The 23,947-nt window shown below is 34.5% G+C and overlaps 3 protein-coding genes across 3 annotated transcripts; 2 read left to right on the top strand and 1 right to left on the bottom strand.

The window, feature by feature from the left end:
• Positions 1-1,953: 1,953 nt before the first annotated feature.
• On the top strand, positions 1,954-2,430 carry LOC140038022 (ethylene-responsive transcription factor ERF098-like). The gene has a single exon (XM_072083210.1). It carries the CDS (start codon positions 1,954-1,956, stop codon positions 2,428-2,430), a length of 477 nt encoding a protein of 158 aa, XP_071939311.1.
• A 3,403-nt stretch (positions 2,431-5,833) lies between these two features.
• LOC113733803 (ethylene-responsive transcription factor ERF096-like) lies at positions 5,834-6,399 on the bottom strand. The gene has a single exon (XM_027259975.2). It carries the CDS (start codon positions 6,384-6,386, stop codon positions 5,985-5,987), a length of 402 nt encoding a protein of 133 aa, XP_027115776.1. The 5' UTR covers positions 6,387-6,399; the 3' UTR covers positions 5,834-5,984.
• Positions 6,400-21,202: 14,803 nt separating this feature from the next.
• Positions 21,203-22,882, top strand: LOC113734311 (RING-H2 finger protein ATL16). Its single transcript, XM_027260802.2, has one exon. The coding sequence runs from the start codon at positions 21,570-21,572 to the stop codon at positions 22,647-22,649; it is 1,080 nt and encodes a 359-aa protein (XP_027116603.1). The 5' UTR covers positions 21,203-21,569; the 3' UTR covers positions 22,650-22,882.
• Positions 22,883-23,947: the final 1,065 nt, after the last annotated feature.

Genomic DNA, 23,947 nt, shown 5'->3' with positions numbered 1-23,947 from the left:
GGTGGGTCATTAGTGAACCAATGATGCTGTCATCACATATATCATGTTTATTGAAATACCCAACAACGTTGTCATTAAAATATTATGGGAAAGGATTGCTTAGTACTAATGTTTAGAAGTGTGAATTCCTGGTAGCATCATGATGGGAATGACCTATTTGCAACTCTCATCTCTGTGTGCTGATTGGGTCTCAGAGAAGATAGTCCCCATGCCTTCCATTTCTTCGTGGGCAAACAAAATTTTAATAATAATTTTCAATTGATCTTGGTTCACACCAAATTTTACAATTGAAAATTAACTTTGTTAAGAATTGTGTCTAACAAAAGTTCGTCACCATCAATCTGTGTTTTTTCTGTTGTAAGTGGTAATCAACCCGTCAAACTCGATCTCGAAGATTTTAGGCCTTGTTTGGATTGCTTGTTTCCGTTGGAAAATATTGTCGTTTTCCGTGATCACATTTCTCTATCATCTTTTTTCCTCACATATATCAAATCGCTACAGTAATTTTTCCATGAAAAATGACGGAAAATGCAATCCAAACACAACCTTAACATTTCAAAACTCGTTCTTGTCCAATCTACCCGAAAAGGGGTGAAATATCACTTTTAGGATATATAAAAATGCCTCTCATCCTAACGGCTTATGCCTTTTTTCTTTCTTTCTTTCTTTCTTTTTTTTTTAATGAAATCTCTTTGGCATCCATCGATTTTCAAACATTTGAGCAAACATACATATAGTATTTTGGAGACAGAATGAATTCAGGAGTAAACACACAGATAAAAGTATCGTGAGTCTCGTGACTTAGAGGTCGTGAATTCTGATTTTCCTTTTCTCTTCTCATTTCTTGAATTCTATCTCTCCTCCGTTTAAAAGAAAAAAAAAAATCATCTACCTCATGTTAAACACACTGCAAATGAATCCGCTAGCGTCTTGGATCAAGAACTATTACAAAACCAATTTGACATTTGAGCATGCAATGGAAACGAAATTTAATATTAGGAGTTCCAAAAAAAAAACCATCTTCTTAACTTTGGGAACTTTCAATGTTACTTTTTCTATTTAAATTTACCAAAAAACTAATCAATGTGTAGACCAGAAATAAATATTAGCAAATCCTAAAGGACACAGGGGTCTTCTAGTATAATTTAACCCAAAGTGTTAGAGAAGTCAAAGGCTGATATAATAATTGCACCTCAGTCAGAACATCATCGAACATGAAAGCCAGCTATTAGTAAAATCCAAATAGGCCAAAAACCATCGGAAGTACTGACGCAGTAGAGCGCGTTCTCTTTTGTCTGCTTTTCGATGGCTACGGCCTATGGTATGGGGAAGAAATCAACTCATACAAAGTAGTATTAGATCCTGTAAGCTTTTTTTTTTTTTTTTTTTTTTTTGGGAAAATGATCCTGTAAGCTTATTCGTCCATATATCCAACTCAAAGATACCAATTCAAACTGTTCGAAAGTCCATACGCATACCAGACCAGACAGAGTATAACTTTGGCATCAATAATGACCAATTCGTAGGCCATGAACTATTTAGATGTGATGCTTTGGAGTAAAACAGAAATTGAATCATCCCTTTGAATATCATGATACTAGATTTGGTCGGACAAACCGAATTTTGTTACAATCATTTCTGAAACTTCTGTGCAACCTATAGATTATTAGCAAATACTACATCAAATATATATAATTGAGCACCAACCCCAACCTCCCCCCCCCTCTGCCCCCACGGGGGCGAAAATGCTGTCCAATAACAACTTTTTGCCACCGTCATAGGACCCATATATAGATTGACATTGGTCATAGCAGCCTTTATATTTCTGACCAACAAAGTTTCTGGACTTTTGCCTTAGAAAATTGAAACCAGAGAAGAAGCTTAAGAGAAGTTGAAAACATCAGTAGTAATACTACTATGGACGGGGGTTCTTCTTCTTCTAGGGGTAAGGGCATGCAAGGGAAGGAAGAGAAAGAGAAAGAGGACGTCCGATATCGGGGTGTCCGAAGGCGGCCGTGGGGGAAGTATGCGGCGGAGATACGTGATCCAACTAGGCAAGGTGCAAGGCTATGGCTGGGGACATTTGAGACAGCAGAAGAAGCAGCAAGGGCTTATGATAAAGCTGCATTTAACTTGAGGGGTCATCTGGCTATCTTAAATTTTCCGAATGAGTATTATTCTCAGCTTCCCAGCCCACCTCATTATCAGCCATTTTCTTCTTCGCCGTCTTCAGCTTTTTCTTCCTCATTTTTATCAAGATCATCAGCATCATCTTCGAGTTCTGGTGCTATTCAGGGTTTTGATCAGAGGGGAAGTTCCTCATCATCATCAACAGGACAACAGAAACAAGTTATTGAGCTTGAATATTTGGATGACAGTTTGTTGGAGGAGCTTCTTGAATTTGGAGAAAAGAAAAAGAACGGAAAATGATGAAACTGTGGAGTGATGACATAAGCAGTAGCTTACCTCTTGTTTTCTCAATTACCTTTTTTTATTTTGGGTTTTTTAGAAACCTTCATCATGTTTTCGAATTTTTTACCAGCTTATTTTGGTAATCAACTATAGGTTTCAGGGAATAATAGGGGAGAAATGCTTTTGTTAATTTCTCCCTTCGTAATAAGGCATGGCCAGGTGAAACCCTTGAGTTAACCTTAGTACTATCATATTTCCTTAATTGGTACATTTTGTGATTCTGGAAAAACTGAATTCTTCTGGGCAAACGTACTTCATTGCTTCGTCTGAATGAAAATAGCCAAAAGGTTAAAAAGAATAGAAATTTTTTGATTCTGCAAGAAACAAAAGTGTGTGTGTGTGTGTGTAAAATGTAAAAATTAAAGAAAAAAATTCAGTTCACTAATTATAAACGAGGAGGAAAGATAATTGGATAATTGGGACATTAGTTTTGGCTAATTAGATTCAGCGAACTAAATCTGGCAAAGGCAGACTGCTTAATCGAAAGGGAGAATCACTTTTAGACCAATTGCTTTTCGGCCAGTGATAGTTAATGTTCGATAGGATTAATGAAAGAATCCAAGAAGAATAAAGGTTAAGATCATCCATGGATGCGATTACACTTTGCAAATGGTAAAAGAGGGTTTGACTTGAAGCAATACTAATAGGAATTGTTCTAGGGATCATTGATCGGCCATATCTCTACGAGACTAATTCGATCCACATAATCGACTTAAGATGAGTAATCCATTCAGAGAAGAAAATAATCTAATCTTAGATTTATATTCTGGACCATCTTTCCAGATTAGATTGCCTAACTATGCAAAAGGGAACCCATCTGAGATGCCTGCCGCATGTACTCCAAGCCACTGGTTTAAAACTCGATCAGATTAGCCGGTTCAACCGAATAATAACTGGATTAGATTTATCGATCCAATTGAATGAACTGTAAATCAGCCGTAGCACTGATCCTAGTCGCTAGTAAATTCGGAAACAACAATTAAATCGATCAAATCCAGTCAATAACTGTATATCAAAACCGATAAAACATTGAATTTTGAACTAGGCCCTACTAAATTTTTTCTTTTCTTTTTTTATATTTCAACACTATGCTAGTTATTTAACATTAAAAAAAATTAAAATTCTTGAATTGGATTTGAATCAGTTGTACGATATAACCAAAAGTTCATCCGATTCACTTATCTGTCTGGTATAAAAATATAGCAATAAGCGAGCCACTGAAAAAGAAGGTGCCAAAGGTTATAAACATCTCTATTGGCAACTCATAAAATCTTTGGGACCGACTTGATACTTGCAAAATCATGCAGTATATTTAGAATATGTCATATAATATGACTATCATTATGATCATGTGGCTCTAAAATACACAATATGGTTTATGAGCAGACCCGCAACTTGAGTTTACATTGAAAAGGAAGAAGCTTATTTACTTGCAACGTGAAAAAGAACCTTAGCACTAGTGTTGATGCCATTCGAAGCTTTTTGTGTACTAGTGTTCCAACATTAGGAAATGACCTTATTGTATGAGTGAATGGTGAGAACTGTTTTTACGTGTGGCTATATTAAACTGGTGGGCTAGGAATTGATTCTGCAGTATAGCATAGACTGTAGAATCTCTTAGATTTAATTTGGGAAAGGGATTTTGTCCTTAAACATCACTGTGGCTTTAGGAGGACAAATGCAAGTACCTCAAATTTGATTCCATCCTGACGTCATACCAACTTTAGAATCTAAGGTTTTGCCCGCAATAGAGATTTGACCAAAATGCAACTAGAATAAAATTGACCTCAAATTTGACTACTTTGACTTTAAATCCACCAAACTATTTGGCTCATGATTCTCTAGTGTGAAATTCTAGCACCAAAGAAAATAAATGATAAAATTTTTAAGAGTGCTGCTTCAAACCCAAAAAAAAAAAAAAAAAAAAAAAAAAAATTCTCGTGTGTTTAATCTTTGGCTTCACTCCACTGCTCAGAAATCCTGTCAAGCATTATTATTTTTGCGGACAACCTATGCCTAATTTATAAGGGGGAAAATTATAAGATTGGAAAACATTAGTTATGCAAATTTGTGGTGGGATATGAGAAGAGTCGAGTATGGTCATGTGCCCGTCTGCCACCGAACCCTTAATCCTGAACCGTGACTTCAGAACAATTACCCACCTCAGTAGCACATTAATAGTACTACATATTGATCTTAGTTTACACCAATAGGAATGTGAACATTTGATATGACGAAATTTACAATCATGCAAGTACATAATAGTCGTCTAAGAATTAAGATTTAACTACTATCCTACTCCAAGTGATAGAAATCGAAATACAGGTATTGATTTTACACACAGAAGCATAATTTGAGGTACGAAATGTTTAAGAATCCTATATCTTCGCCGATGAGGCATTGAGCTAACAGCCAAGATTGAAATTTCAGAACTTGAAACGTTTTGAGTTCAAATCTCACTGTCTCTTTCCGTTTTTAAATTTCACCCATTCTCTACAAGAGGAAAAAAAAAAAAAAGAACCCCACATCTTAAAGTTCATAAAGGCTGTATTACAATGCATAAAAGCACATAAAAGTAATGCTCATACATAAAATTCCAATAGAGACATCTAATAAAGTGGAAAAAGATACACATGAAATTACTATGGCCTTCCTGGGCAGTGCATATTGCAAAGTGTCATTCAGGTTTGAATCTCCACTAGCAATTACCGTCTATCTTCATAGAAGCATGGATTTTTTTTCCCTAAAAAGCAGACAAGCATAAATCCAACATCTTGCACAAAAATTGCACGAGCTAATATTATCTCATATGTCACTCAAAAAGGAAAGAAAAAAGGGTCAACTGAAGTACCTGATATCTCCACATCAAAGAGTAAAACAAATATAGCTGGAAGTCAACACAAGTCAACCACTAAAACCACCAAAGCACCAAAATAGCACTGCCTAGAAGCTTTATCCACTTCATCGCCTGGAGTTAATTTGCACCGAAATAGTATATCCTGCACCTGAAGCTTTGGCCACTTGATTTCCTTCCTTCAGTTAAATGACTGAAAAATTGATAGTCGTAGGCATATTAGCATATCTTCTGAACAGAAGGACAAATAGCACACATTTTAGTTCTTTAGTTGTAAAACTTTTTGCTTCATCTTTTTCTTTTCTTTTGCTTTTTGGCCAAATTTTACTTCTACCAGCAATTCAAACGAACATTGCAGAAACCACATATGTGCAATCTCAGACAGTTAATTTCTTTTCTTTTTCTTTGTACCTTGCATTTCATCTACAATCATTTATTCATACATAATAAGGACTCGTGGCCTTTACCAATAGCTTTCTGAAAAAGCATCCATGGGTGCAACTATCAACTAGATACAACAAGAGAAATTCATTCCTCTAGCCAACCAAAAAAAACCCAAAAAAAAAAAAGCTGTTTGTTTTGCCAAAAATATAAAGCAAAAACAACAGAACAGTGCAAGAAAAGGTGAGAGAAATGAAGTAGAAAGTAGCAACGAACTTCAATCTTGTCTTCCGCTTTTTTCCTCAGCACCAAGCAGCTCCTCCAACAGCTTATCATCATAATACGGGATTTCAATAACTCCCTCCCTTGCTGATGAAGAAGTAGAAGCAGCAGTAGACGATGAGGAGGCAGAAGCAAAATGGGATGAGCTGCTGGGCAAATTATAATCCTCAGGAAAGTTGAGAATAGCCAAATGTCCCCTCATTGCATAAGCAGCTCTGTCGTACGCTTTAGCCGCCTCCACCGCGGTGTTGAATGTTCCAAGCCAAACCCGGGCTCCATGATTCGCAGAATCCCGGATTTCTGCCGCATATTTCCCCCACGGACGCTTCCTGACGCCCCGATACTTGGGCTCTCCTCCTTCATCTCTGGCCCTTCCTCGGTCACCTGGACCTTCCATAATATTTCTTGATTGCAAAGTGACCCGCTGCTGGTGGAATCGTGGGGCTTACCTATATATACAGGAGGGAAATTTTTTGAAAAAAGTGCTGAGTTTGGCAAGAAGGAAGGGTGAGGAATTTGCCAGCTGGATGATCCAAGGAATGAAATTCCAGGCTTCACACGTGGTAGAGAAGCTTCGATGGTGACCGGATTGCCAGTATGCAGTGTATCGGGATGGGTCAACCCGATGGCTTTGCGACTTCTTCTTCCATCACTTTTGCATTTGTTTGTCTAAATCATAATAATAATAATAATTATTATTATTATTATTACTACTACCACTATTACTATTGTTATCCTTTTCTGGCAAACTTGGATTTATGAAAGATGTGTTACGTTTTGTTTTGTTCTTCAAAGTTCAAACAGGAGAGCCTTTTGTAAAATGCAAGCACGTGAAAGTTTAGGAACGTTTTGGATCTTGGTGGTGATGTCATTTCACTCATTTGCTTACTTTTTTCCCTTGAACATGAAAAAGATAAAATTGCATGCAGGCATGATACAATAGGGAGTCCAAATTAATTAACACCTTTAGATGTTTCAAAATAATACTAACACTTTCTGGATTAGGGGTTGTAAGTTGCGCAATTTAATTAGTGCAGTTGTTGTACATATTTGCATTCTGGATCAAACTTTGTAGATATAGTTATGCAAATAATGCAGATATTAGAACATTTCTTGATCAAGTAGTAAATTGGCCGCTGCTTCCCCACATGAAATTTAGTATTTTCACAAGGAAACCTCTTAGTGTGCTTTCGCCCTTTTTTAATTATAACTTCTTGTAATACTCATCCAACATTTCCTTTTTAGGTGATGAGTATTATTTTGAAGCATCTAAAGGTGTTAATCGACCACTGCTTCCTGTTCACAAGGATTTCAAGATAAGGGTTTATACCAAACGCACCACCACATTAAGATAGGGTATTTTAAAACAAACAAACAAAAAAGAAAAAGGTAAGAGATCGACTTGTCTAGCTACAACATTATAAGATAATGTCATAATTCCTATATTTTCTGCTTAAGTGAGAATGAATATTGTGGTCACAATCTGAAAGCCATGTAACCTATTATATATTAGTATGCTGTATTTTTAGGAGATAGAATACGGTAGTATTCAAGGAAAGACGTTTGGCTCAAAAAAAAAAATCTGAACAACAACATTTACATGCATTTCACCATGGTTATTGCTGAGTTTTTTTTTCCCCATAGATTAAATATAAACGTGCCCCTAGGTTTAATCATGATCTAAACACTGAAATAAATTTATCCACCATTGGCTAGATTTATTTTGCTCCAATAGCAAATAAATGACAGTCGATAATAACCATCATACATCCCAACTTCATCATGCGTTTTCTTTTAACAAAAGAAAAAAAAAAGTGGTTTTTTTCACGTTTATTGAATAAGCAAGTTTATGGATTCAGATTTATGGTTGTACACTCTGACAAAATAATCCTGCCAAAAAAAAAAAATTGACTTACCATGAAGCCATCGAAATGAAAGAACAATTCCTGAAGGAGAAATGCGTATTTTCATTCCATGGAATTGAAGGTCAATATTCAATTTGACTGCAGTAGTAGAATTGCCTTGTAATTCTATTCGATCAAAGACCTGACTTGGTCTAAAAGATTATCAAAGACAATTTCCATAGGTCTCATGAGCAGAATTCGGATTTAATTTATAGCGACGTAAGGCCACCATTACTGCATGCTTTCCTAGTGACTAAGCACTCTCTTAATCTATTCTTCCTAGTGGAGAAAAAGCTAAAACAGAATCCCTCACGAGATTAATTAATTAACAAATCATTTACCCACCTAGCTGCGTTAATTAGTTACCAAACTATATGTGATGCGGTTTCTTGGAGCCCTCCCTCTACATTGAGGAGAATTATCAAAGTCAAACCAGCGTTTTTGTGGGGCATTGTCACAAACGACAAAGATTAACAAATTGATTAGGGTTTTAATTTACTACCAGAATGAAATTCATTAGCCGTTAATTGCCATTGCATGCAAAAACACAATGATCGAATAAAGAGTCTACATGAATGCATATATGGCTACGTAAAATATAAATCTATACCAATTTAATAATTTATAAGTAATTATGCCCAATGATTTATTTCCCTTCATTTCCATGCACAAAGGCAAATCTCACGTATACACTCTTCTCTATCTTTCACACTTAACTTTTGATAATCAATGTTTTAGCATTTCTATATGTCTATATACACACACACACACACACACGGGCGAGTATATATGGCTGAAATTTTGTACTTGCCAAAAATGACGTATCATACGTAAATTGGTTATGGTTATAGTTTTTTCTGTTTTTTGGAAGTAGAGGGGAACCAGAAAATATATATTGGCATGATATGCAAATATATTCAAAAATAATCTTTGTATGTTATTAACTTGTGGAGTTCAAATTTTGCACCACTTTCTGCAACTTTGGGGTCCATATCTATACATGTTACATGTGGTGCTCGGCACAAAAACAATTGGCAATAAAATTAATACTATTCTAACGGCAAAAAAGCTTGACTTTTACCAGTTTTGGCAGCTGAAGGAAAAGAATTCAGAATCCTACATTTGTTTTGATTGAGACTTGGGCATTAGTTGCATAAGAATACAGATGTTATTTGATTGAGACCTGATTTACGTTCCTTGTTCCATCAAAATTCCAGCAAAACTTAACTAACTTCAGATTTAACTAGCTTTATATTGCCAGTAAAGGTATACTTAATTTGATTTGTCTCCCTTTCGGAACTCAGGGGAAAACTAATGAAGATCATAAGATTCAAGGTGATCTGTTTAACTATATATGTGTTTTTTACAAATACTTGTTTGTAAAAATCACAGAAGAATCAAACTGATCTATCGTCGTCATCAGATTTTCGGCAAAAACTTAACTAAGTTTAGATTACTAGTAGAGCCATATTTTGATTTGTCTCTCTTTCAGAATTCTGGAGAAAACTAGAGAAGATCTTTTCTATACGATTTTTTTTTTTAATTAAAGAGGATCAATAAGTAGTTCCCCACTTATCCCCGTGATGATTTATACTCGTGATTTTTCGATTACAGGTGAACACATCTTACTAACTAAACTATGCTTCGTTGTCGAGAAAATCATTATAATCAAAGTTTTCTGTTTAACTGTTTACGTGATTTTTACATATACTTGCATATAACCACGTGGTTTTGTGTATATTGAAACTTGAAAGTTCAAGAATATCATGATACATAAAAAGGCTTGTAAAAATGATCATTAAATTCACCAAATGGTACAAATTCGTGTGCGGCAAAGATACATGGCATGTTTTTACTGAGTCTCATTTTCGTAGTAAATTTAATTTCAATTGATAAGGTTCTTAATTTAAATAACAAATTAAAAGGTCGAAAACAAGAAGAAAAACTTTACAAATTTATAAATCTTCGGCCATACAATTTGTAGGCGGGAGTATTTCATTAGGCAGCAATATTGGGCGATATAAGATCTGCAGGGTTTGTGGGCTTTCAAGCCCACTCTAACGGTGGAAGAAATCGGATTTTGGGCTTGAACTTCTGGGAAATACTCACACTTACAATTGGGGCTTTAAAATCACGAGGGTTTTAATCACTTAAAATTGTTGCTTTAACATCACAATTACAATTGGTGCTTTAACTAAGCCCAAACATATTGTACCAGTCCTAGGGTTGTAATCGAGCTGAACCGATCTCGAGTATTGTGGTACTCGAGTCGAGCTCGACTCGACACTAGGAAGGCATTGTTCGACCTCGAAAAATTGTTTGAAAATTCGAGATCGATTTGATTATGTTTGATTTTCTTGTGATTATGATCGAGTTCAAGTCAGGTACTCGAGTTCGAGATCCTTATCCAATTCCAAAAATGCATAATTTTATTCTTTGCCTATCAAATTATTTTTCTTCATATGAAATAACTATATGACCTATAAATATTTTAAAGTCATAGCCAATAATCTAGTAATTTATATAACTCCCAAACCTAAAAGAATAAAAATATAATAACTAAATTTATAATATTTAATTAATTAGTCGGTGCTCGATAAGATTCAATGAGCCTTTAAGCCTAAAAAACAATATTCGAACTCAGATTGAAGTACTATCAAACCACTCAAACTTGACTCACACTCAGTCAAAACCAAGTGCGAGTTGAGTTCTTGACCGAGCTACTTGTAAGTTGCTCATGAGTAACTCAGTTCAATTATATCCCTAACCGATACATATGATTCTTTAACTCCAATCTTAATGTTCTTAAACGGCGGAAACAAGTTTCATCAATTTCAACACTTTACTTTTTGAGTTTGTTGATTACTTTAATAATTCTAAAATTGTATTTAAATTTCGAATCAAATTTAAATGAGCTTTTATCGAATTGAATTCAAATAGTTTGAACTTTCTTCATATAAATTTTAAATTGTATGCTAATATAATCAAGTTTATGTCAAGTTCAAAACTTCATTGAACTCAATATGTGTAGACACCAAAATTTTATAAATCATTTTTATCATTTATTTTGCTTATCTCTATTTCTTTTTACTTTTTTTATTTTTTTATTTTACTTTTTCTAAAAAATCATCACCTCATTTTTATTTATTTATTTTTGCAGAAAATTAGAAAGAAAAAGAAGAAAAGAAAAAAAAATTCATCAGACACGAGCTGCATCTTCAAGCTTCGAACAAGAAGCAGCGCACCAGTACAGAAATTGCAGCTGGATTTTTGAGCCAATTTGGTGCGATTTTTTTTTCCTTTTCTTTTTTCCCAAGCTCTCCAGTACGAGAGCCACCTCACCCCAACCAGAATCATCAAGAAAATTCTGGAAGAGGGAGGATCAAATGACTCAAAATGACCCAAATAAGTCAGCTTTCATCCCTACCTTTGAGGTGAGGGTTAGGAGCTTTTGTTTCATGTAAAAGAGAGAAAAAAAAGCAGCCATTAGGGTAAGGAACAAGGGAGGGGTGAAGAGCGGCAAAAAACAGAGAAAAGGGAGAAAAGAAAGAGAACGCGAGAGGGAAAGAAGGAAAAAAGAGAGTTTCTGAAAAAATTTCTTTTGAGCCAGGGTTGAGCATCCTGTTCACTTCTCGATCAAAATCTAATAACAAAGTTAGTCTTTTAGATGTTTTCTTCATTTCTGCACTATCTAAGGTAATAGAGGAGCAACTTCTCTTCAAAAAACTTTCAGGAAAAACACCTCCAAGACCGACGAATCAAAACCCAAAGTAGCGGGGTTGTCCGCCCTTGAAAAAAATTGTAGCAAAGCTGGGCTTCCACACTCGATTTTCCACGTTTGGATCCATTTCATTCATAGTTCAATGCATTGTTTTGCACCGAAGGTAATCTTTTTCAGTTCGTATATCATAGGATTCGCATAAAAAATGTTAAAATTTTGCTGCTGCACATGTTTGTTTTTTTGGTTTTTCTTCTTTTGTGGTTTTCTCCTTCTTTTCGCAAGTTGTTAGCTCAGATTTCCATCCCATAATGTAGCGTTCGGATGCTTAGATCTAGTGTTAATAAGATATTGTGTGCTTAGAAATCATCCGGCACAATTTCTTGGTGGATGATGAGCTTCCAGATTGCAGAATGCTTCGAATAGCTTGGATGAAATCTAAGACAAATTGCAGTTTGCCCCTCTGACTTTCGAATAATGGCACAAGGGCCCAAAAAGATGTGAAAAGTGAATCACATCTCCTTTTTTTTAGCTTTCGTCTTCTTTTGCATATTTTATGTATATTTTGAGTAAATTATTTCTGGGTTTTAAGATGAAATTAAGGCTTAAATAATTTTGTTAGGTTTAATCTCCTATATGGGCTTGTTCCTTTTTTTTTCCGCTTTAGGAAAATGGGAAATGTTATATTGTTGGGTTTTGGCATATGGGTTTTGATTTTATTCTCCTATGGGTTTAGAAATGGGCTTTGTGCCCAAAGCCCAGCATTTCAGTTGGACCAGAAGCCAGGCTAGCCCACTCTTTCTCTTTGGATTTTTTTATTCGGCCAAGGGTTTCTAGCCCAAAGAATAAACAAAACATGGCCGCAGTGCCCTTTCAAAATTTGCAATCGGGTCCCTATTCTTTTGAGTAATTTTATTGTGACTTTAAAATATTTGGATTCTTTCAATTAGGTCCCTATTATAATTGCAATTCAATCCCTAAACTTTATTTTTTTATTTTGACCCCTAATCTTTATAATAATTATAATTTAACCCTTAAAATTTTCTTAATTTTTGTAATTAGATCCCTAATGGTTTTGATTTCTTAAGTATAAGTTGTTTATCTTCTTTAATTGTTAATCATGCCTCATTTATATGCATTTAATTAGTAAAATTTTAGGAATTTTAGGGTTATTTATATTTCTTCATAGTAATGAAGTGAATTTGTTATATGTTTGCATTTTCTTTTATTTGTTAATTAAATTAGTGTCTTAACTATTTTGTTAATTTTGGAGTATAAGTGGGGCGCTTCCGACCTCACTTAACTATTACTTCAAGGGAGGTACTTTCTAATATTATTTTAAATTCTTTTATGTGCTCCAATGTATTCTTTATGTGTAATTGCATATTTTGAGCACTTTTATTTACTCATTTTTATTCATTTTAAATTTTTATTTATTATATTTAATTTTTGATGATTATTTGGAGAGCATTTAAATGCCAAGTTGTAATCGATAGATGCTTAAGACATGTATTTAGTTAAGCTATGTAATAGATAGATTTTAATTTTGCCAAAAATGCAATTACTTAGATGAATGTAATAGTTAGGTTATTATTTTTCAAATTTCCCCTAATAGTTAAGTCTTTATATGGGTTTTTTTTGTTTGTGTGCTTATGTGTTTACTCGCTTTCTTTAGGATTTTACATCTAGATATTATACTTGTGTGTTATGTGTTCTATATGTTTTATGTATTTATTTGTTTTAATTATGTTTTATATGATTTATTTATTTATAATAAATGCATGATGTCACCACACTAGTCCAATGTTAGTTGTGATTTTTTTCTCCGATTTCTCACTAGTCCAACGTTAATGAGAACTTATAGGCGTGAGTTAGTCCAATACTAGATCCTTTAAACCGTTTTCGCGCTAGATTCATACCTTGTGTGGCATTTATTGCATCTCATGCATTTTTTCCTATTTTTAGATTATTTTCATTTGCATGATATTTTCCCTACTATTATTCTCTTACCTTTTATATGTTTAGACCATATCATTTAGAATTGTATCTTATTTTAGAAAATTAAAATAGGTTATTTCATTTGTTTGACTAGATTAGGAGAGTCACCCTTCAAATATGGGAAATGAACGAGTATAGTTTTTTAGCCTTAGCACACTCTTTCCCCCTCTATAAGAAGGAAAATTATGTAATGAATTTTAGTTTCTCATACCTTGTGTTGCATTCATCTTTTTTAGGTCATGTATATTTATATATTATAATTTTTCTTTTCTTTGAGTTTCATTTTTTGCATATTCGTGACCTCTATAAAGAATCACTTTTGGACATTGCAATTAATGTGATTTGCACCAATTAAAGTTTGAAGAAGCATTCCCACCCTCTCGATACCCCCTAGGTGTAGATTTACATCCATATAAAAGCATTTTAATGTGATAAGTTTAATATGTTAGATTAGAAAAAAAAATTTAACTAAATCTCGCAACTAACCTTGGTTAGGTTGAAATGGTGCCTTAGATTTAAACCTATCAAATCTTTGTCTTTTTTTTCTTCAACCATGACTCCCCAACTCTGTTCTCTTGTTTTCAAAAACTTGGAGTCATCTAAAAAAGGATTTTATTTTTATTTATTTTTATTTAAAATATATTTTTTGGTGACTTGGTACACCAAAACTCAATACTAAATGACGACTTCTATTTTTTCTTAAAAAATCCTTTTTAAACTATTATTTTAGGCCCAAACCGTCGCATATTTTAAATTCCATTTAAGGCCCTTTTTCTTTATTTGTTCTCTAAAATTTAAAACTCAATTTTTTTCAACACTAAATTTATTTTTCAAGAAATGGGGCGCAACAATATGTTGTTCATACTTACCAGCTACCTTCCGAAGTACTAGTAGGCCTTCAACTATTGCACTTTTGATTTATCTTTCTCAATAATAAAAAAAAGAGATGAAATAAAAATACTAAATTGTAATAATTAAATAAAATCATGACTCCACAATCCAAAAATCTTTACATAGTCTATTTAATTTCTTTATCAATGCAGACAGAAAAGAATACAAGAACCAAAACACTGCACAATTGAGTACAAAGATCTTAGCCAATCACAAAAAGTAAATCAACTATCATCCCAAGTCCCACCAATCAATCAACTACCGTCCAAATAAACCAACAAAATCCGTCGGTTAATGTCCTCGTATGCATTAGACATCATGCATGTACCCTTGCATGCTCCTTAATGTAACTAGTGTCAATTGGGGGGTACAATGGTGTTTGGATTGGAGTTTTATGTCAAAAAAATTTTACATTTTTTGTTAATACAATTTTCAATAACTATTTTACTTTATGAGTAAATCTTACATACACTAGCAGTGCATACACTATCACAATTGGATGTATGACATATAAGTAAAATTTGAATTTTTATTTTAAATTCAGATGAGTTGTCGTGCATCTAATGGTGATGGTGTATATGCTATCAGTGTATAAAATATTAATCCTTACTTTGTATGCATCAAATCACTACAATATATTTTTTTTAATCAAAATTTCATAAAAATAGCAATCTAAATGGGAATAAGGATGGAGCAACAGCATTGTGCTTAATTGTACATAACGGGGGTTTCAATCACGGGATATTAATGAATTTGTTCTTTACCACTTTTGACTGGAAACTAATCATGATTAGTGACACATTTGTAGTTTTGTAAGAAAGGTTAATTATTTTGATTAGCTTGTCAATATTTGACTGTTTGGCTGTATATATATATATATATAAAGTGAAAACCAAAAAAAGTGACAGAAAAAAGAATGAAAACTTGCCTGAGCGGCATCACACCACGTGATACCACATGCCACAGCCTAAACTTTCTTGACTGACCTCCAATCGCAAATTGTGCCTGTTAACATCAAACAAGATAATTTTCCTGACTGACCTCCAATCGCAAATTGTGCCTGTTAACATCAAACAAGATAATTTTCCATCCTGATTCTGCTCAATTCATATTTCAGAGTTGTAGTTAACTTTCTTCCATTTATTGTGTCTGTTACATATTTTGATGTATTTGCTGTCATGAGTGCAGCTTTATTTGAATGAAAGTATTTGGAACGTATTCACAGAATGCAATATGTTTTCTTAAAAGTTATATTTACAGAATGCATTGTTTGATTTTTTGTATACATTTATTTCTCAAAAATTGTATTCACATTGTTTAAATACGTTCTTCCACAAGTCTCATCATTTGAGAACTCTTTACAAAACTCACCACCATTTGAGAATTGACTCCAGCATGCGTAGGCCAGAACATTCAGGTATTAAGACACATATATTCATTGCTAATGAAATATGGAGGTCCGGCGGAGCTAATATACATCAGAGAATGAGAATATAAAATGTAGCGGCCGGCTTACCGCTTCATGTCAGTCTTGTTTGGATTGCTAATTTTTTTTAAAAAAAAAAATTTACATTTTTCATGAACATATTTTCCAAAGTCATCGAACACGTAAACAAATTAACCCTATTGTCTGCTTAGCTTAGTTAATCCTCATTAATTAGGGACATGCCGGAGTTTGGTTCTTCTCCCACAGAGCTCGTGTTGTCACTGTTGTCTGCTTAGCTTAGTTAATCCTAGGACTGTCAATGGGGCTGGGCCAGCCCGAGCTCGGCTCGTTCGGCCCGATAGAAAGCCCGATGAGCCCGATCATTTAGTGAGCCGGTCTGAGCTTGAGCCTAAAAATTAGGCCCGAATTAAATGTGAGTCGAGCTTGGGCCTTATTAGGCTCATACCCGATATAGGCCCGGCCCTTTAATTACCTATATATATAATATTTATATTTTGATATTATGTATAATTATATATCCAAATATATTTTTGCTAAATACTAAATATATATATAAATTACAAAACACAAAAACACATCTAAAGACTCTTTCATGAGCTTTCTTGAGAGCCAATATTAGTAATGCATAACTAAATCTCTAATTTTTCTTATTGGTTGAGTAACTTTTTGTATTGGCATATTATTGGTTGATTTTTTTTTTGGTCTACAAACACAAAAATCATCAAGCATATTTGGATTTAAATCACAAGATTATAAAAAAAAGTTTCAACTTTTAAAGATGTATTGGCTTATGATTGCATGTTTTATTACTATTTTTCATGCATTTTAAACAGATTACATATAAATATTGTTGAAAAAATTTTGGTTTATATACTTTTTAAGAACTATTATTTGTTCATGTTTAGTTTTAATATTATAGTCTTGTAAATGTTAAATTAGTTTTACAACTTAATAGTTATAGTAATTATATTAAGAAAATTCAGGAGTAATAAGTGAGCTTGGGCTAAGCCCGATTAAGGCTCACAACCCGAATATTATGTGAGCTGAGTATGAGCTTCACATTTACGAACCCGAAACTCATAGCCCGAAGCGCGAAAATGTCTCAAATTAAATGAGCTGAGCTTGAACACATCAAAGCCCGGCTCATTAGGCCCGATTGACAGGCCTAGTTAATCCTCATTAATTAGGGACATGGCGGAGTTTGGCTCTTCTCCCACAGAGCTCGTGTTGTCACGTGACAACACCCCAATGGATGTAAGCAGTCACATGACCAAATGCATATTTCTGTGCCAAAATACACATGGCAGTCAGAAATAGATCTTACAGAAACAAACTATTAAAGGAAACTATTAAAGGGAAAAAAAAGGAAGAAAAAGAAGAAGAAGAGAATTTACATGCACAGGACATGCATGCAAATATGCCTGTTTTATCACGGGAAATGTAATTAAATTTGATGTAAGCTCATTAACAAGTGGACCATGCATATTATGCTGACTGACAGACAGGTACAACCTTATGCAAACCAAGACTATTAACATCAGAAGATGTTTCTGACTCGATTCCCAAGTATACTGTCTGAATTATCAGCTCCTGTCTAGTTCCCCATGTGCTCTTCTTGATCTTGACTATATAATGCATTGTATAAATTTTGGATATCTTGACAAATTAGTGGTGATCAAGCTCTTAGTCAAGGGAATTTAAGCTCCAAGGGGAGGGCTGTACGTCGCTAATTCGTCTATGCTATCCCACCAAGACCAATACTTGAAGATGTAATAATTTTGTTTTCAAATTTCAAGTGCTCCTAACTGTCGTGGGCTTTTGGTGTTGAAGAGTGAATATTTGTTTGTTTCTAGTACAAATACCCGCAAAAGAAGCGCATGTATTTTAAATCCGTTAATTCAAATAATTTTCATTACTTTTTTAAATTAGTTCAAACTATAAAGCACCGAAATGTATGTTTTGAAACTATAAAGAATTTTTTTAGTATATTCATTTGACCTCAAGGGATTTTTCTATATTTTACCCAAATAATTAATTAAGTTGGATAGCCAATATGACTATCTACATATACACATTTAATTAGAAGTATAATGCACCAAATGCATATTTGATGATGCACATGTTTGTTTGAAATGCAATTTTTCTCTGAGAAATTTTTTTTTACATGTATATAAACACATTTTTCAATCATCCTTTTACCTCACATGCATCACATTGCTATAGCTCATTTTTAAAAAAAAAAAAAAAAATTCCAACAAATAGCAACTCAAATGGAACAATCGCAGAAAATTTGTTTGCACTCACAAAATTACATGCAAGGGAGAATGTCTTATTTACAGGGGCAGTGTAGTCTACAGAATTTTTTTTTTATTTTATTTTTTGGGGTGAAATGACACAGACACCACATAAACCCAGTAGGGTCTTGACTTCTAGGTGGAAAACAAGAAAGGTATCATCTATCATCCACTGGCATAAATCATAAATGCACTGTTGAATGCAAGTCAACTAACTTGGAGACCAAGACCTGCTTCGGTTTTGTTATTAAAGGATTCTGAACACTTAATTACTTAGAATAATCTAGTGTGACAGTTTGACTGTGTATTTATGGGTTTCTAATAATTTTTGTTTGGGACTCCTGACACCATACTGCTTAGTAAAATATCTAATGGAACACTTTTATATATATATTTTTTAAAATTGTCCGATTGGTCCATGCGTTGAAGATGCAGAAAGTTATTAGCCATAATTGTTTGAACTTTACGTGAATGATCCTCCAATGGCAAGTAGCTTTTTTAGGCAAAATTGTAGAAATACTAAAGGTCATGCTTGGATTGCTTGTTTCCGTCGAAAAATATTATCGTTTTCCGTGATTACATTTCTCTATCACTTTTTTTTCTCACATATATCAAATCGCTATAGTAATTTTTCCATAAAAAATAACGAAAAATGCAATCCAAACACAACCTAAACTCTTTCAAAGTAAAATCGTAGTTTCATCTTAAGCTACTACATAAGCTTTAATTACTGGATGTCCTTAAAGTAACAAATCAATTGACTAATATATCTACCAGGACGCAAGAGTTGCGGATAAACGGGTTGGAAATCCAGGCTTGTCTATGGCACTTTTTGCCATCTAAAAGCAGAAGGTTGTTGCAATTGGTTTGCATTTCGAAATCACACTGAAAAAGTTAATAACATGAATCATGGGGCGGGCTGCATGCACAGCTTCAACACGATTTTGGTGGTAAAAAGTCCAAGTTTTTCTGCCAATTTTCAGGCCCCAACCTTTGACTATCTGACAACACTGAACATGAAGCAAGAGAAGGATTGATTTTCCTCCCACCCACCCACTGCTGATTTACTGAATTTGTCTTTCTGTAGCCAGAAAAAAATCCGAGTATGGAAGGTGTCGGTCCTTCAATCCCCCAATCTATTGTATTCACTTTTTATAGGATTCTTTCCATACAGATTTGACTTTTCGTGCGCACAATCTGCCTTTCCTTGACGATTGCTTTCTGGGGTTGGGACTTGGGACCCAACTGAATTTACTCCCAAACGTGTCGAGGTTTCTTGGCTATTTCTTGAACCAGCTTGAAATGGTGATGGCGGGGGGTGGCCTAGCAGGATGGGTTGGCCCACTTGATTAGGATTTTTGATTATGGGTTACATGTGCATTAGGAACTTTTTTGACATCTACTTTGATGATTAAGATTGGATTAGCTTATGAATGCTCAGGCTTTCTGGAAGAAATGGACCCGAAGGAGCAGTGTATCTCAGTGATGAAGGACTAGTGACTACCAACTGCCGAGCAGCTGATTTAATCTACTATTTATTATTTGAAGAGAGTGACAGGAGAACCCTACGATCGATGACAACAATAATTGATATGAAATGCTAACCAATGTATATATACTTTATCATGTCAAACAATTTTTAGTAAAAAGAGTGTGGATATTTTATGCTTTGAAATTGATATTTTGCCAGAATTTATATTCTTCTATCCCTAAAGCTGCAACCTGCAGAAAATGTGAACAGGAGTGATCAAATGAATCAATCATTTTCTTCTTGCATGAACAGGAGTTAATCAAATGAATCTATCTATCTATCTTGTTATTGATCCTTAACCACGTAAGTGTCATGATATCTTGTGACAGGTAAGAAGTTTGGTATGAACTAATCAATAGAATTAGATGAAAAACGGAATGCTGCTTTACTAATCTAGACTAGAGTAGGTTAACAGTAAAGCTTGGGATATCATTTAAGTAACCCAACTAAGTGCAAAATCCATTCATACACCTGTGCTCCTTGTTACTTGTTTTCTAGTTTAATGATCACTTTCTCATGCTCTTTTCGTAAAGCTACTATTTTATTCAAGAACTCAACCTCTTCTTCAATACAGACATATAAAAATATTGTGGCCATTCTTTCCCATACTCCCATCTAACATAAGTTACATAACATTCCACTTCTCAGAAAATACTTTCACAAATTTTGCCGCCTAGAAATACATTATTCAAAGCAAGAAACAAAATGCTATCACAATCCAAATCATTTGGCACAGCCCTTCAGCTTCTTGACAAGATAAGTTTGGATTACCCTTTCAAAGTTTATACCAAATGCACCAGACAAACATTTCAAGTAGGTCAAATTTCTTAAATACATGCACTTTTCTAGGTTCAAAACAAAGCTTACTTGAGTGTAAAAGGTAACAAAATGTACCAGGCAAGCTATTTGCATTATCCTGTACCGTTTGTATCTGCTGCGGTTGTTTAATAGGCGGACCACAGTGCTAAACTAGAGATGGCAAAATGGACCACAAGAATTTAAGTATGGGAAACCTTGTCTTACACCTTCTCTGCCCATATATAATACGCCTGTTATCAATCATAGACTGTGGACGGTGGACCGCTGCCTGCTCTATACAATCTCCGCCAATTAAATACTACTGTTAGGCCACGCCATGCTGTTGTATGAACTACACAAGAATACTCTGGAAAAATGACTTTAATATCTTCTTACCACCCAAAATTTTCTTATTGGAGTGCGAGACACATTACCAACTACGCGGATTGATCTTGCAACTGTCAAATTTCCTAGTTTCTTGCATTTATAAAAATTTCCAAAGAAAAAATTCCACTAATTAACTAGGTAATTTATTCTTTAAGAGTTCAAGAACAAGATGTCAATGTGGGTACTTCATATCTAACCTCTGACTTAATTGGACTCACTCCTTTTCTTACATTGGAAAAGTTAGGACAGGCATACAACCTTTCCATTCCAAAACATTACATGTCTTCTGGTGAAACAGTGCGCATTAAATCCACCCCAAGTTTTCTCTCCGTTCATACCTTGAAGGTTTCTCCCAAGTTTTTCCCCTTCTTGGAGGACTAAATTATCCTCCCACTTTTCATCCTGTACTTTTTCCTTGAATTCAAAGTTGGCATACTCGTTTCCGCAGCCTCTGTGCAATCTTGACTTGACAGAACTTTGTTTCTTCTAGTTCTTTTATCCCTCTCCCATGCCCACGTTTTAGCTGACAATTTTGCAATGTATATGTGACATGTTCATGTGCATTCAAGATCCAAGGCAAAACATCTGTATCCAACTTTTTTAACTTCTCTGATGGATCAGCTGAGCCAAAAGTACAGTCTTCATGACTCGTCACAAACTCTTCCTCCCATGATAACTCCTCCAAGTTCACTTCTTGGCTCAACTCTGCATTCTTCCCACTCTGGTTTTCCAATTATAGCAGTTGCAATTATCGGTATCTTGGCCACAGGATTCTTGCTGGTCGGCTACTACATTTTTGTGATCAAGTGCTGCTTGAATTGGCACCGTATTGATCTTCTGAGGCGATTTTCGTTCTCCAGGAGGAGGCAAGTTGAGGACCCTTTAATGGCTAACTCTCCAGCAGTCGAAAATCGAGGACTTGATGAAGCTGCAATCCGTTCCATCCCAATATTTCAATATAAGAAATTTCTTACCAGAAAAGGTGAACCTGGAGAAAGAAGCTTTTGTGAATGTGCGGTTTGCTTGAATGAATTTCAAGAAGAAGAGAAGCTAAGAGTTATCCCAAATTGTGCTCACGTCTTCCATATAGATTGTATCGATGTTTGGCTTCAGAACAATGCAAACTGTCCACTTTGCAGAACCAGCATTTCAGTCACAACAAGATTTCCCTTGGAGCAAATCATGGCTCCAATCTCTTTCTCTCCTCGAGATCCCACTAGGTACAGGGACAATTTCACAGGCAGGGATGAAGATTATGTTGTCATTGAAATCGGTGAACAAAACCGTTCTGATCAGTCATTGCTTAGAGCTCAAGAAAGATTGAATTCAGGGGAATTATCAGAACATTTTAGTTTTTCACCAACCAAGTTACCAGAACAAAAAGTATCCCAAAAGAAGAAGAAAAAGTTCAATCATGTATCAAGTATGGGGGATGAATGCATTGACATCAGGAAAAAAGATGAGCAGTTTGTGATTCAGCCTATAAGGAGATCTTTCTCCATGAACTCAGCAGCTGATCTCCACCTTTCTTTAGCAGTTCAAGAAATAATTCAGCAGCAGAGGCAAATCAGTGATGTTATTAGTCCTGCTAGTGAAGGCTGCAGCAGCAGAGTCAGAAGATCATTATTGTTTTCTTTTGGGCATGGCAGGACATCAAGAAGTGCTGTTTTACCAGTTCATTTGGAGCCATAAGACCAGGACTATTTCATTATTTTCATCCCTTTCTTTTCTAGGCATATTCTTTTCTTTTTGTTTTTTCTTTAGTTTGTTACTATCAAATAGAAATAGCATAGCATAGTTATACAGATTTAAAATTGATCTCAAGACTATAGAAGTGGTAGTTTGTAAAGTAGATACATATTAAGAGAGTGTTAATGAATGTTGTCCAATACTATTTAATGAAATGGGAAATTTCCTTTTTTTTTTCCCCCTTTTTTACTTGGAGATGAAATTTTTGTCAAGCGAATTTTATCAATTCGAATTTTCTTCTGCAGTTCACTAAAATAATAAAGTTGGGTACCATATATATTATAGTTTCATAAATGCAATTAGTTTTCTTAGGACTTTTTTTTTTTCTTGCATGTCACTAACGGCATTAGGGTTTGGACCACTGCTGATCAGTAATTTGACTTAACAGCAATGATTAATGATTTATATGCATCATTGCCTCAACCACCTTTATATGGCTCCTTTCGTTTTCCAAATTCAAATTTTATCCTAATTGAACCAAATTATCATTTCTTTTTTAAGAGCAAAAGCTTAAATAACTTGTCAAAAAGTATAGAGGGCTTGTCTGATTCCATTTGTATGGGAGATAGAGATAATTAGGGTCCCCCTTCCTACTGGAACTATGATTGAAAGATGCTACCACCAAACCTTCTTTTCTTTAGTAAAAAATTTTTATGTTGGTGGCTCAAACTATTAATATGATACATTAGTTGTGGATGAACGCTTTAGTTGGTTATTTTTTCCAGCCTGTGGAATAATCCACCCTCAGACAACATTTGGTTGAGACTACAAATTTGCAAAACCGAACAGGAATACTAGTACTAGTTAAAATAGGGCATCCAAAAGTCAAAGTCAGCCAACACCAGTTCATCTGTACAACGGTACAAGGACCCTACCTCAACAAGAAATTTGGCCATCCATAAACGACTTTCAAAATTTCTTTTTTCCAAAAGAATATTATATATCTTGAAAACAAATAATTTTTATACACTGATTGTGTATGCACTATTACACGTAGCCCATGAATTGTTAGATGGATTGTCAAAGCATGTGTTGGGTAGAAAAATTGTGGATCGAAACTACGTGGAATTATGGAAACCGAAAATTTGACACGTGTAACGTAGGTCTGTGGAACTAATTCCAATTCTTTTATTGCTGAAATTGATACTTGTTTCTTGAATAGCATTTGTGTAAGTTTAGATAGCAAATTATTAACACAAATTTATCTATTTGCATTGTGAATATATTTTTAATCACTTTTT

This window comes from Coffea arabica, chromosome 3c, assembly GCF_036785885.1.
Source record: "Coffea arabica cultivar ET-39 chromosome 3c, Coffea Arabica ET-39 HiFi, whole genome shotgun sequence".
Taxonomy (NCBI): domain Eukaryota; kingdom Viridiplantae; phylum Streptophyta; class Magnoliopsida; order Gentianales; family Rubiaceae; genus Coffea; species Coffea arabica.
This window is presented reverse-complemented; position numbering and strand designations above follow the sequence as displayed.